Source organism: Labeo rohita, chromosome 6 (assembly GCF_022985175.1).
Source record: "Labeo rohita strain BAU-BD-2019 chromosome 6, IGBB_LRoh.1.0, whole genome shotgun sequence".
Classification (NCBI taxonomy): Eukaryota; Metazoa; Chordata; class Actinopteri; order Cypriniformes; family Cyprinidae; genus Labeo; species Labeo rohita.
Window position 1 is genome coordinate 21,283,756 of NC_066874.1, and position 14,028 is coordinate 21,297,783.

General features: G+C 41.5%; 1 protein-coding gene across 7 annotated transcripts in view; it reads right to left on the minus strand.

Moving 5' to 3' along the window:
- Positions 1-3,060: 3,060 nt before the first annotated feature.
- mast2 (microtubule associated serine/threonine kinase 2) overlaps positions 3,061-14,028 on the minus strand; it is a 91,806-nt gene continuing 80,838 nt past the window's right edge. For all 7 annotated transcript variants that reach the window (XM_051111505.1, XM_051111503.1, XM_051111502.1 and 4 more), the window contains 15 exons: positions 13,274-13,482; positions 13,028-13,166; positions 12,704-12,836; positions 12,447-12,612; positions 12,196-12,297; positions 11,869-11,991; positions 11,638-11,747; positions 10,949-11,103; positions 10,567-10,859; positions 9,415-9,624; positions 8,946-9,172; positions 8,749-8,871; positions 8,532-8,668; positions 8,234-8,418; positions 3,061-8,106 (listed from right to left, as the gene is read on the minus strand). In XM_051111505.1, coding sequence (XP_050967462.1) covers positions 6,164-8,106; positions 8,234-8,418; positions 8,532-8,668; positions 8,749-8,871; positions 8,946-9,172; positions 9,415-9,624; positions 10,567-10,859; positions 10,949-11,103; positions 11,638-11,747; positions 11,869-11,991; positions 12,196-12,297; positions 12,447-12,612; positions 12,704-12,836; positions 13,028-13,166; positions 13,274-13,482 — 4,255 coding nt within the window. In that variant the 3' untranslated portion in view covers positions 3,061-6,163. The remainder of the gene's footprint in view (positions 8,107-8,233; positions 8,419-8,531; positions 8,669-8,748; positions 8,872-8,945; positions 9,173-9,414; positions 9,625-10,566; positions 10,860-10,948; positions 11,104-11,637; positions 11,748-11,868; positions 11,992-12,195; positions 12,298-12,446; positions 12,613-12,703; positions 12,837-13,027; positions 13,167-13,273; positions 13,483-14,028) is intronic.

The window sequence follows — 14,028 nt, forward strand, 5'->3', positions numbered from 1 at the left end:
CATTAGGCTGGCTGTCAGGCAGTGGAAGCCGGGATGGGCGGCTGTGTAGAGAGAGGCAGGAATGGAATGAATTTCCCCGTTATGTAGAGCGGGTGTCAGAGACAGACTCAGCCAGCAATCCATCAGTGGCACCAGCTTCCTGTCAGAGGGGGGAGGGCCGAGAGGAAGGGACACATCGGGTCATCGGAGCATCTTCATTCTCTAGCGGTTCGCGTGCCGTGGGGAGATGGTAAGCGAGGGGGTCTGTAAGTGTCTACATTTTCACAATGTATACTTTCGTAATAGGCCTGCTGATGGAAAACTAGTAAATGAAGGCAGGACGGAGTCCAATTATCCCCTATGGTGGGCACCTTTTAAGCAAGCCAGCTAACCTTTGACCTGTTTGTCTTTGCCCTCAGGGCATACAGCTTTTGAACATACGCTCAGCCCATCTGAGAGGCCTGAGAAGACACACACTCAACAGAATCTAATGGACTTCATTACTTTGTCTTGTCAATGCCTAGCGTTGGCGAGCTATGCCTATTAACATGGTATATACGTCTTGTGCGGACTGTCCTCTACATTCATTAAGGCAATGAATTCCCTGAAACAAGCTCATGACAGGTGGGTGAGCAAATACCTAAATAACTGTCCATTAGGGATCCATTTAACATGCTTTACGGAAGGGGAAATGGAGCTGATAGTGAATTCCTCAGTGCTCGTCTTTTTTCAAAACTTGCTTCGTATGCAACATTTAACAGATTCAAATTTAATTGCAACATGGAAAATGCCACTGACTTTTTTTGTGGCAGTAACGTTTTTTTTTTTTACTAAACAACATCCAAATGAAGTGTTTCATAAAATATTAAAAAGACTAACTACTTAGATACATCTGTACTCTATAGTAAGTACAAAAAACAATATACTTTTTTTATATTTCTTAGTAGTACTCTTTGTCCAAGCAATGGCAGATAGGTATTTTAAACTTGTTTGAAAAGTTGTTTTTGCAGTTCCATTTTGTGCAAACAACATTTAATGTTGCCCTTAAGACAAATCGCATGAATTGCAATATTGCCCTCATTTGTAGTTGTAAATTATGGAAGCCCGGCTCTGCCACTAAATTAAAAAAAGGTAACTGCGAGTTATAAAATCAGAATTGCAAGATATAAACAGGCAATTGTGACTTTTTTTCTCAGAAATGCGTGATAAACTCGCAATTGCAAATAATAAAGTCAGAATTTCGGGAAATAAATGGGCGATTCTGACCTTTTTTTTTTCCTGAGAATTGTGAGATATAAATTCCTAATTGCGAGTTATGTCAGAATTGCATGATATAAACTTACAAAGTCAGAACTGCAAGATATAAACAGCCAATTGTGACTTTTTTTCTCAGAATTACGTGATAAACTCACAGCTGCGAGTAGTAAAGACAGAATTTCAAGGTATAAATGGGCAATTCTTTTTCTTCAAACCTTTTTTTCCCTGAAAATTGTGAGATATAAGCTCCCAACTGTGAGGTAAGTCAGAATTGCGTGATATAAACTTATAAATTCAGAACTGCAAGATATAAACAGCCAGTTTTTACTTTTTTTCTCAGAATTACGTGATATAAACTCGCAATTGCGAGTTGTGAAGTCAGTATTGTGAGATATAAACTGGCAATTCTGACCTTTTTCTGAGAAGTGTGATATAATCGCCCAACTGCAAGTTGTCAGAATTGTGTGATGTAAACTTATAAAGTCAGAATTGCAAGATTCTAATACCCAATTTTTACTTTTTTCCCAGAATTACGAGATTCAGAATTCAGTCAGAATTGTGAGACATAAACAGGCAATTCAGAGTTATGTCAGAATTGCGTGATATAAATTCAAAATCGCAAGTTATAAGGTCTGGATTGTGAGATATAAACTGGCAATTCTAACCTTTTTTTCCTGATAATTGTAAGATATAAACTTGCCATTGTGAGTTATAAAGTCAGAATTGAGAGATATAAACTGCCAATTTAGATTTTTTTTTTTTCTGAGAATTGTGAGATACAGCATAAACCGTCAATTGCGAGTTACAAAGTCAGAACTGAGAGATATCAATGGGAAATTCTGACATTTCCTCAGAATTGTGATATAAACTTGCTATTGCAAGTTAAGTCAGAATTGCAAAATATAAACTGGCAATTCAATTTTCCTGATAATTGTAAGATAAAGTTACAATTGAGAGTTATAAAGTGAGAATTGTGAGATATAAACTGGTAATTTTGATCTTAAATTGTGAGATACACCATAAACTGTCAATTGCGAGTTATGAAGTCAGAATTGAGAGATGTAAATGGGAAATTCTGGCGTTTTCTCATAATTGCATGATATAAACTCACTATTGCAAGTTAAGTCAGAATTACAATATAAACTGGCAATTCAGACTTTTTCCTCAGAACTGGATAATAAAAAAACCTGCTATTGCGAGTTATAGTCAGACTTCCCAGATATAAACTGGCAATTCTGACATTTTTTTCTCAGAATTGTGTGACATAAACTTGCAGTTGTGAGTTAAGTCAGAATTGCAAGATATAAACTCGCATTTGTGAGAAAAAAAAGCTTATATTTCACTATTCTGACTGGTTTATGACTGGCAAATTGTGAATTTGTCAGTGTCAGATTTGCAAGATAAAAATCACAATGACCTTTTTTAATTTTATTTAGAGGCATAGTAATTTGACAAATGCAATAAACAGTGATGAGAATATATATATATACACACACACACATACACACACACACACACACATGCTGTGCATCACCTCAAAACAACTTGGTTTTCATAAAAAAAGCTTATGTTGTTTTGTAAAGGACTTGACATTATCCTCAATGAATAATGTCAAGTCCTCAAGCTCAATGAAAGTCTTTACACAATTGAGTTCTGAGACTGAATTATCGCAGTGAATTCTCCATATGTCAGTATGAATATAATTAATTAAAAAATATCCCAATGCTATAAATAAAAAATACTGTATTTAATTTGCGGTTAGCAACATCTGTTTGGTAGATACAACTTAACGTCTCATGCAATGAAAAATACAAAACCACATGCTGAGTTAATTAAAAAAATCTTTATTATTCATAAGGTAGGATTAACAACAAACATGCGTCTTACCACAATAGAAAATTGTAAGATATTGCACTGATTTAATTCTAGCAGTTTTTTTTCCTTGCCCATTTCTTTTCACATGTGTCTCTACAACCACATTGTCTCCTTTAGTCTCGGACAAAGCATGACGGACACATGGACAGCTCCCTAAATCCAAAACACCACTGTATCACCACTGACTCCCTTGAGTGTCCGGTCTTAAAATACACACGATATCTAGTCATTGTCCCATGTCTAAGGCAGTGGCCATTGCACACCAATTAACTTCAATTCTTTTCATAGTAAAGACACCCAGAACACCAGACTTAAAAATATTTACATAAAAGTAAACCATCTCATCTGTGCTGCCACTTGGGTCAAACACAAACACATACAGACATTAGGAGAGGGCAGTGGCTGGACATAGAGTCTACATGTGTGTTTATGGTAAGTAGTGCGTGTTATGTGTGCTCCAAAAGGTTTTTCGTTCATAAAGAGCCAAGCTATACCACAGGTGAGAGGTGGCTGGTAAATTTGCTCTAGACGGTGTGTGAGATTACATTTCACTAGTGCGTGCAGGGTGGCATGTGGCTGTGGGACATTGATGGATGACCACCGCAGGCATTCTGACACCTGGCTTCACCTCAACAAATAGCCCAACCATCATCATCATCCCCATCACGTATATGAGAAGGCAGTTAGCACTCACTTTCACAGCCCACGGCAGCTCACGACTTTAGAAAAGGGAGCAGAGATGAATTTAACACACAGAAAACTGTTTTCTTTTTTTCTTAAGAGCACAATGGGTCGAATTCGAAGCATTCTACATGTAAAAAATTAGTGAAAAACTAAATACTAGGCTTATCGAGTGAACGCAACAGATTCTGTCTTTACACCCTGTAAAATCTCAAAAGCAATGCAGCCAGAAAGGAAATCACTAGTGGTCTGCCATCATCTAAGCTACAAAATGTGCCTGAGCACTCGCAACTACACATGAGACACGTTATTTAGACATAATGCACAAGTGTGCTGTTTACAAATGATCTCTCAAAACACATGTAAACATTTAAGGGCAGTTTCTACAAGCCCTTCGAATTTAGTTTCAATGGAGATTCAAGTTTGGGTATGAGAATGATAACTTTGGAGTGGGATTCAGCTGCAAGTCATCATACACCCAATGTGTATTTATGTTTGACCACTAGCGTGTAGGATCGATCAATGCCCACTGATGCATTTCCAACTTCATCCAATGTCATTCTCACCACAAGTGCATTTTTCACTGATCATGGTGCCCAGGTTAATTAGGTTTCTCAGGAATTAAGCCTCAGGCTGCAATGCGATCAACAGCTTCATTCCTTAAAGAAGCGTAAATGTGCAAGACATCCATTCACATTTTATATGGACAAAACATGAATAAGATTATAGCGTAACTGTACATACCATCATCATGTGACTCCAATCACAATCAGTTATAAAGACCAACTTAAAAACACTTTAATTTTTCATATAGGCAAGGCTGGAGTGTGTTGGAAAGAGGCTTTACATTAGGATTGACTTGCTATTAGCAACTAGACCTTTTATACTAAGAAGAAATGTTGAGTGGCAAACTGAGTTGAAACACAAAACAGACAACTGGTTTCAATTGCAAATGAAAAATGATGTAAAACGTAGTTAAAACATCCACAGGTTAGCCTTTAAATACATTATGGTGTTAACACATTATGACAACGTACCACAGTCTCACTTACTAGTCAAACCCCACAAGACCCCAACTCAGTCTGGGATCTAATTGGAAACTGTATTTATTGGTTTTCATATTATTGACACACAAAATAAAAAGGGTTTGTGCAAATACATCTTTGCCTGCTAAATGACAAAGGGCTGAATCAGACAGAGCTGATATGGCAAAGATAGGATACCAATCAAAAACACGCTCCCACTATTTAGGGCATAAAACGAACAAATAACAGACTTTTTTAAATATACATTATATAAGAACTCACAAACGCACTCAAACATGCTTCTGTACACAGGCACACTCATACACACACACACACACACACACACACACACACACACTCCAGATACAAGTCTGCCGAAATAAGAAAAAAATATCAAACAAATATACAGAAACAACAGCGAATTGGTCCAGGTATTAAAATGAGAGAAAATAAAACAAGCAAGATGAAGAACTAAAATGGTCCGCTTGAAATTCTAAACAAAGACGAAACCAAGATCTAGACGTAATGATGTGCAAGTTACAAGTAATGTCTTTAGCTAAGATGTAGCTTGACATAACTTTAGTGGGGTGTGAATGATGGCCGAAGATCACTGAAATCCCAAATAACCTCTAATTATATGCAATTAATAGCCATCATTCTCCCAGTATACATCCATATTCAGTTAACATATATGACATTAGTGATGGCTGCGCCATTGGGAAAATCTCAGGTTGAATGTTCATATTCATAGACATACACGTCACAGCTGTTCGACACAATTGAAGTGCAAGTGAGAAAGATGGAAAACGCAGTTTGGTTTTTCTTAATATACTACAGGTGTGATGAAATCAACTTTCTGTGTGTTTGTGAAAATTGCTCGGGATACGCTACTCTTATTGCTGCAATATGTCTTCCTCCAAAGATGAACAGAAAGAAATACCAGTGAAATGCTGAGGTGTTGCTTTAAGGCACAACTATACCTACTACAAGAGAAGATTCTTAAAGTAATATAAAGATAAGGTGAAGAGGTAATATACTGTAAGTGGACACTGTTTCTGTCTCAGATCGCAGACCCAAGCATTTTTCCAGGTTTTCTAGCTGATGAGAAAAAGACTTAGGAGCAAGAAAAGCTAAACAATTATGCGGCCTCAAATATTTAGTGAATGCAGAGCATAAAACATTCTGAGTTCATCTGTAAACACCTCCATCTCTTCGTCTGTCTGATTTTTCCTCAATCTTTTCACAGGGATACTGACATTGACAGTTGGCTTGTGTTACAATGTGTATTCGTCTGTCATAGGCAAGTTTAATTAAAGCTGGAGAAAATGGGTTTTTCTGCAAGGCTGCTACGTCGTCTTGTTGGATTTGTCTCGTGAAGTAGTGGAACTAGGCTTTGCCTGGGTCTGTGATTGTGCATCAGACCTAGGCCTTGGTGTGGTGCCGCTTCGCGGAGTCCCCGGTCTATCCTGACGTTCGTCCCCAACTTGGGAGTTTGAAGGAGTTGGCCTTTTGGAAGTCCCTGGGACCTCTGAAGGTCTCTGAGAAGTTGAGGCTGGCTCAGATTTAGAGGATGTTTGTTTAGAGGGAGATTCAGTCAACCGTGGAGACTGGGAGCCAGAAGCAGCAGATGGACTCGAGCGGTCAGGAGAATCAGGATGCTCCAGACGACATTCTTTTATCTTTGGGTGGGTGGGATCTGTCTGGGGACGCTGGTCCTTTGTCCGCTCTGAGGCCTCTTTAGTACCTGGGATGTTGAGTTTGACAGGTCCTAGCACGCTTTTGGCCACGGTGGCCAGTTGAGAAACGACTTTGTCCATTCCGCTTTCAGAGGGAGTGGATGGAGAGGCTGCAGCAGCGGCAGCTGCAGCTGCAGCCTGTCTACGATTGTCAGCCTCCTTCATCTCCTTGGTGATGCCTCCGGTTGGTGTGGTGGCAACAGGGGAATCCCTGGTCACTCCAGAAGCTGTGCTAGGATCCATTTTACCACTGGATTTGGACCTGGGCTCAGAAGTTTTGGAGGTCCTCCGGGAATCCAATGGAGGTGTGGTGGGTTTGACGAATGGGTCTTTGCTGACCGAGGTAAAGGCGCTACCATGGGTGGAAAAGGTGCTAGATAGAGGACTAGGTTGAGGTGGAGAAGGCCTCACACTGGATTGAGAGTCCTGTGCCTTTGACTCTTTCTTTTTCAACTCTTCAGCTAGTGATAAACTGGAGTCTTGGGCCGTTGCGGGAGTCTGTTCTGGGGGCTTGGCTGTTGCTTGCGTTGAGGGTGAGGTTGAAGTTTGTGTCTGAGATTGAGTGGTACTTTGGCTTTGTATCTGCAGTCCTCGGCCTGGGGGTGCAACCGTTGAGGGCAACAGTCCCAGTGTTGGTGGAGCTGCTGGTCCCATTCTAACGGTATGAGGAGAAGCCATTACAGTTGTAGGCCTGAAGACATGGCTAGGAGGAGCATAGCTTGTCCTGCGTCCATCTTGGCTATCTTCCGACCCTTCGTCTGTCTCATCCTCTGAAGAGTCCACCTCGTGGATGGCATCCTGCTTTTGAAGAGACTCGCGGCGCTCAGCGCGATCCTGGCGTATGGCGGACAGCTTGTCTTTCAGTTTACTCTTCCCAGGAACAAGCCCCAGAGTTCCAGTTCCAGCTTCAGGACCTTCTTGCCTGCCGAGTTTACGAACTGAACTTTTCTGCAAGCTGCCCTTTTCTGCAGGAGACACTCTTCCTCCCATTAGAGTCTCACTGGCTGACTCCTGCAGGCTCTGTAGACTGGGGTCTCGCTGCAGCATCTCTTTTTTAAAATCTGAATGTGAGGTATCAAGACTGTGTTTGCGGCTGGCGCCAACTGGTAGCTTTTTATCAGCAGCAGAGGATGGGGAAGGAGAGGAGGATGAAGAAGAAAGAGAGGCTGCGAGCTTCTCAGCTGATTGGACACGTTTGAGCAGAGGAGAGCGAGGAGGGTCTGCACTCTTCGGGCGGGATATCTGTCTTACTAATGGAGGTGAAGAGTGAAGTTTAACAGGGAAAGACTGGCCTATTGAAGAAGTGATGAGTGCATGGCTTGGCAGGGGTGAAGGAGAGCGCTGTGGAGAGGTGCTCTGAGGGGTGGGCGATGGTGTACGAGCCAGAGGAGATAAAGGGATATTGCCTGCAGACTTCCGGCGAGGAGAGCGGTATTGGCGCTGTAGTTTGGGAGCCAGACCATGTAAGGAGCTGGGTCGGATCTGACCAGAACTGGCAGGAGAGTTTGGCACACTGGAGCTAGGTGAGCTACTTTGGGATGAGTTCCCACCAACTGCATTAGAGAAAGAAAAGGTTTAAGGTTAAAAGTTAAACTTTTTAAAAGAAATATGAAGATGACTGAAATGACAGGATATTGAATTTGTTGGCATTGGCATTAATTGGTTTGCATGGTGCCTCACCTGAGTGGGCAGAGTCTGGTGTGGAACGACAGCCCTGTGTGGGTGAACGAGGGGACATGTGCGTCGGAGATCCTGGGACACTTTCACCTGATGACACTGAGCGGTTCAGAGAGGACAGGCTACGACTGGTGTGGAGAAGGGTCGCCTGCTTGGTGATCTTACGAAACAGGGAGTTCCTCTTCTTACTGTAGTGGATAAGTATAAACCATAAATGGGACAGCAAATGTAAGCAAGGAATTTGAATGAGAACTCTGTGGTACTTAAGTATTTGGATTTGATAATAAATGTCAGACTTTACCTGTCTTGTCCTTCTCTGGTTTTGGTTCTTTTGTTGCGCCGGGCCATTTTGGACTTGTGGGTGGTTTTGCGCGCAGGGCCAACTTTAATAGATGTATTCTCAAAGGGCGTAGCAGAAATGGATACCTTACCGCCACTCTGCAACAAAAAAGAAATTAATCTGAGAATCAATAATTTCTAAAGCAACAATGCTCATCAGATTATGGCTGCCAATGTACCTTGAGAATGAGCTCTACAACTTCTGTGTGCACAAGTCCATGGACAGGCTCTCCATTAACATGTGTTATGAGATCTCCCTCTCTCAGTCCAGCCTCATGAGCAGGTCCCCCATCCTCCACATGCTACAAAGCCATATGTTAGAGCACTCAAAATCACAAATTGGTGCATAGAGAATAACTGAATCTGCCATACTCACCCAGACCATGTGGTGCACAGTATAAATGTCTGTGTCTCCCATGTAAACCCTGATGGCACGCAGGGTGAAACCATATTTCTTGCCGGCTCGGTGGATGACTATGGCGGGTTTGACACTGCAGACGGCTGGGGACAGGTCTCGGCTGGGTGAGGAGTCACGTGACGAGGGGTTGGACGAGAGAGAGTGAGGGGACATGGGACTTGCCAGAGGAGAGGCACCGTGGTGATCTGAAAGACAAGGGAAAAAAAGAAATTGTGCCTCAGTTAAAGTGTAACAATCCACCACATATATTTCTTCTAAAAGAAAGAGACTGCCAATCCAATCAAGTGACTAGTAAGACATGGTCCATATGTTGGTCCTGGTACCAGGATTGTTAATCCTATGGTCATATATCATCCTGTTGTTTAAGGACCAACAAAAGAACAATTTTTTCACGGCAAAATCGCGATGTCCAATCATTTGCACTTACCAGCAGGGATCATGAGTGAGAGGGTAGTCGCTGAAGCTGACTTGATAACTTTGTTAAGTGGGCGTGAAGTGTGTTTCTCTGTATCTCCTGACAGCAGTCTGTGGCGAGCTCTACGAGCTGCCAAATCACTGATGGCTTTAGGAGTGGAGCTTTCAGATCCTTCAGCACTGAAGCGAGAAGCTCGTTCCAACACATCACCAGAACTACCAGCTGAAATCACACAAACGAAAAATTAGCCAAGATACATCTGACATCAAAATTTCGCGTCAGAAGGAAACAAGATGCATTAAGAGCTGGGGGGTGCAAACTTTTTGAATTTGAAGATCAGGGTAAATTTAACTTATTTTGTCTCCTGGGAAACATGTAAGTAGCTTCTGAAAGGCAGTACTAAATGAAAAAAATATATGTTATTTTGGCAAAATAAGCAAAATGCACACATCTTTATTCTGTTCAAAAGTTTACACCCCTGGCTCTTAATGCACTGTTTTTCCTTATGAAGCATCAGTGAGCAGTTAAACTTTCCATAATAATTGCATGTGAGTCCCTCAGTTGTCCATAGTGTGAAAAGATGAATCTCAATCATACAGTCATTGTTGGGAAGGGTTCAAATACACAAAAATGTTGAAAAACCAAAGAATTTTTGGGACCGGAAGGATTTTTCCGAAGAACAGCAGGCAGTTTAACTGTTCAGGACAAACAAGGGACTCATAAACAACAATCACTAAACAAAAAAAACACAGCTGTGAATCATTCAGGTAACAACACAGTAAGAATCAAGCATACGTAACCTTTTAAATGTTTTTTTTTTTTTTTTTTATAAATCCAACTTTCCTTGTGGACTATATGTAAATGTCTTTTATGTGAAATATCTTATTCAGGTCGGTACTAAATCCCCAAAAAAATAAGATGCATTTTGTATGATTACTCTTATTTTGGTAAAATAATTTTGCAGATTCTGCAAGGTGTATGTAAACTTTTGACCTCAATTGTATGTCCACAGATAATTCTATCAGAATGACTCAATATGGTGTTATTTGAAATAATAAATCCCATTCATTTTCAAGTCTAGGGCCTGTCTTAAAATTATTTGTAACAATTTTCAGCTAAAGATAAAACAGATACTAGTCCCCAGAAGATTTACGCAAGACTGACGTGTGATTGTGGACTGGCTGATCTGGCTGGAAGTGGAGCCTGGTGTGGTTGGCGATTCATCCAGCCTGAGCTCTCTCTCCACAGGGAGCTCTGGTATGGCCTGAGGCAGATCTTCCCCACGAGGGCCCCTCACAGGGGTCTTCCTGCCCCCTACACCACCATCCTCTTCGCTGGAAATGGCAAATCGAGGCATTTCGATAATGGCTGAGCAGCAGCGCCGACGTACGGTCAGAGGCGGGCTGGAGTCGCTCTCGGTGTGAGATGACTCAGAAACAGAGAGTCGCTTCCTTAGGCTACAAAACACCAAATGTCCAATTGATTACACCATGTTGAACAAACATTTCAGAACATTTCTGAACATCATTTCAGGTGTTCCACTTACATCTCAGGTGAGCCCACCAGCCAGCTCCGGTCTCGAGACTTTAAGCCACTGAGACTGTCGATACGCTCTCCTCCCTCTTCACTCAGACTGCGCTTAGTGGGGGGAGGGGTGCGTTTCTCCTCATGCAAGGAAAGACGCTCCATACTACTATATACCTGAAATGGGTAGAGATGGAGAGGTGAAGACAGATTAAGTTAAAAACGGAAAACAAACACAGAAGTAAAAGCAGCAATATTGAACTTACGAAAATTAAGAAATTAAAATTAATCATAACAGATACCATGTCCAAATTATTATAATTATAACTTCTATTTTGCTATCCCATATATGCTATCCATATGCCCTAGTAAAGGGGTGCCCAATCCTGTTCCTGGAGATCTACCTTCCTGCACAGTTTAGTTCCAACCCTGATCAAACACTCCTGTCTGTAACTATCAAGTGCTCCTTCAGATCCTAATTAGTTGGTTCAGTTGTGTTTGATCAGGGTTGGAGCAGAACTCTGCAGGAAGGTGATTCTCCAGGAACAGGGTTGAGGACCCCTGCCCTAGTATATGCCACCCTGCTTTGAACAACTGTATACTACTTGACATAAGAATTGTTCATTTTGATTATCATTAATACATAAACTAAAAATCGAACATCTTATGTCATTGTTTTTTCTGTCATTAAGAGCATTTGTTACATCACACCTTGCTGAATCGTGGTGAACAGGAGGAGAACTGACGAATTTCCAGATGGTCATCATCATTTGTGTCATCCTCTTCCTCCGAGTCCACATGATGATACCGCTCTGAGCGTGCTAGAAGGTCGAAGAAAGAGATTTCAAATAGTGTTTTTGATAATACAAGCCCATGTGGTGCATCTGTACTGCAGGTAGAGAATAAAGTGTCTAGTTATAAATTTCACTACAGTACACGTACTGTCAAAGTAGCTAGTGTCATCCTCCGACTCCAGCTGAGGAATGAACTCTGCCTTCTGCCTCAGGAGACTGTTCCAGTCCAGATCAGTGAAGAAACGATGCTGTTTCACCTCAAACGCACTCCCTGTGAGACAGGGAGAGAGAACATCTCTTCAAATATTTCTCAAAAAGCAGAGATATAAGATAATATTTTTAGAAAAGTCTTCTTTAGGACTTTCTGTCCAGGTTGATTCATACACTATTAATCTGAGCATATCAGTCAAGTCTACTCTCTAAGACTAAACCAGGGAATAGATCAGAGTTAGTCTGAGTTTGTGTGATAGAGGACCTGTTCCCAGACGCTCCAAAGGGTTTTGCCGCAGTAGTTTGGAGATGAGATCTTCAGCATCTGGAGGCAAAGCGTCATCACCTTCTGGCCAGATTATCTCATCTATTGAACAAACCATAGAGAATCATATTTCTGAAAGGACTCTCAACAACAGTGGAATTAGGTTTACAGGTCAGATGTATTTTTAAATCTTAGACAGATGACACAAGAATAGCCTGATTTTGGCACTTTCTTCTAGATACGACACTAACCACTGATGACTTGTCCAAACAGTTCCTCAGGCGTATCCCCAAAGAACGGAGCACATCCCACGAGAAACTCATACAAGATGACTCCCATGGCCCACCAGTCCACTGGCTTTCCATAGCCCTGCCTCAGGATGACTTCAGGAGCTATGTATTCAGGAGTACCACACACCTGATGGAGAGAGAAAGAAGTTTTAAGAACTCCAGAGTATCCATTTATTAATAAAAGAAAAACCAAGAGACAAAAAACAAAGTTTCTCTACCTGTTTGTCCAGAAATTCACGGGTGTCTTTTTCAATGTGGCCTTCATATAGATTGGTTGTTAAGCTCATTAAACCAATCTTGGACAGGCCAAAGTCTGTCAGTTTGATGTGTCCCATTGACGTAATCAGGAGACTGTTGAAAAACAGGTCATTCTTTATTCTCACATCAGTGAATGTGAAAAGGCCATCCATTTATCTACACCAAATCCAACTGATCTGCTACATCCTGTCAAGCATGTTTTTGTATTCTTTGAATCTAAAAGCCCTAAATCAACGACAGAAAGTCAGCTACAAACACTGTGGTTTGGTGTTGCATGTACTTACTTGTCAGGTTTGAGGTCTCTGTGCACAATGCCGTAATTGTGAAGGTATTCCAGTGCTAGAACAGTCTCAGCAAAGTACATGCGTGCCATGTCCACAGGCAGAGCCCCAATGTGCTTCAGCAAAGTGGCACAGTCCCCACCTTCAGACACACACGCACAAACACTTTCAACAACAGCATCATTCTGGTGTGTCCTACACTGAAATCCTCCATGAACAAAGTCACCCTCCACAAAGAGTGTTTCTTACCCTCCACATACTCCATAACCATGCAAAGATGTCTCCTTGTCTCAAAAGAGCAGAACATGCTGACAACAAAAGGGTTCTCCGCAAATGTCAGGATGTCTCTTTCCACAAAGGCCTGCTGGATCTGGTTTCGCAGGATGAGGTTCTGCTTGTTGATTTTCTTCATGGCAAATCGCTGACGGGTCTCCTTATGCCTCACCAGAAACACAGCCCTAAGTGAAGAAAGGTTTGCATCACTATTGAGCTTCTGTTTAAAGGGGTCATCGGATGCCCATTTTTCCACAAGTTGATATAATTCTGTAGGGTCTTAATGAAAAGTCTATAACATGCTTTGGTTTAAAATTTTCAATGCTAGTGTACAAAACACCCTTTTTACCTTGTCAAAATCAGCTCTGCACACAGCAACGCATTTTGTTGCATGTTTCTTTAAATGCTAATGAGCTCTGCTCACCCCGCTCCTCTCTTCCGTGGGGTAATGAGTCTTTCTGTTTACTTTAGCCGTGGAACTTGCTAACTAGCACATTATTAGGAAAGGCGATTTGCAAAGATTCATAAAAAAACCCTTATACTTGCTTCTTCTGTAAGCTGGATCACAAATGATTTGTGCGAACATAGATGTATTTAAGCAGAGCGGGGGGTGCATTCCCTTCAAAAACACAAGAAATCCTCTGCGTCTTCAGCAGCTCAGATGTCGGGAGTAAATGGTGACTGCTATGATCATTATTACATCCAACAACAGAAAACCTCAATTGCTTAGG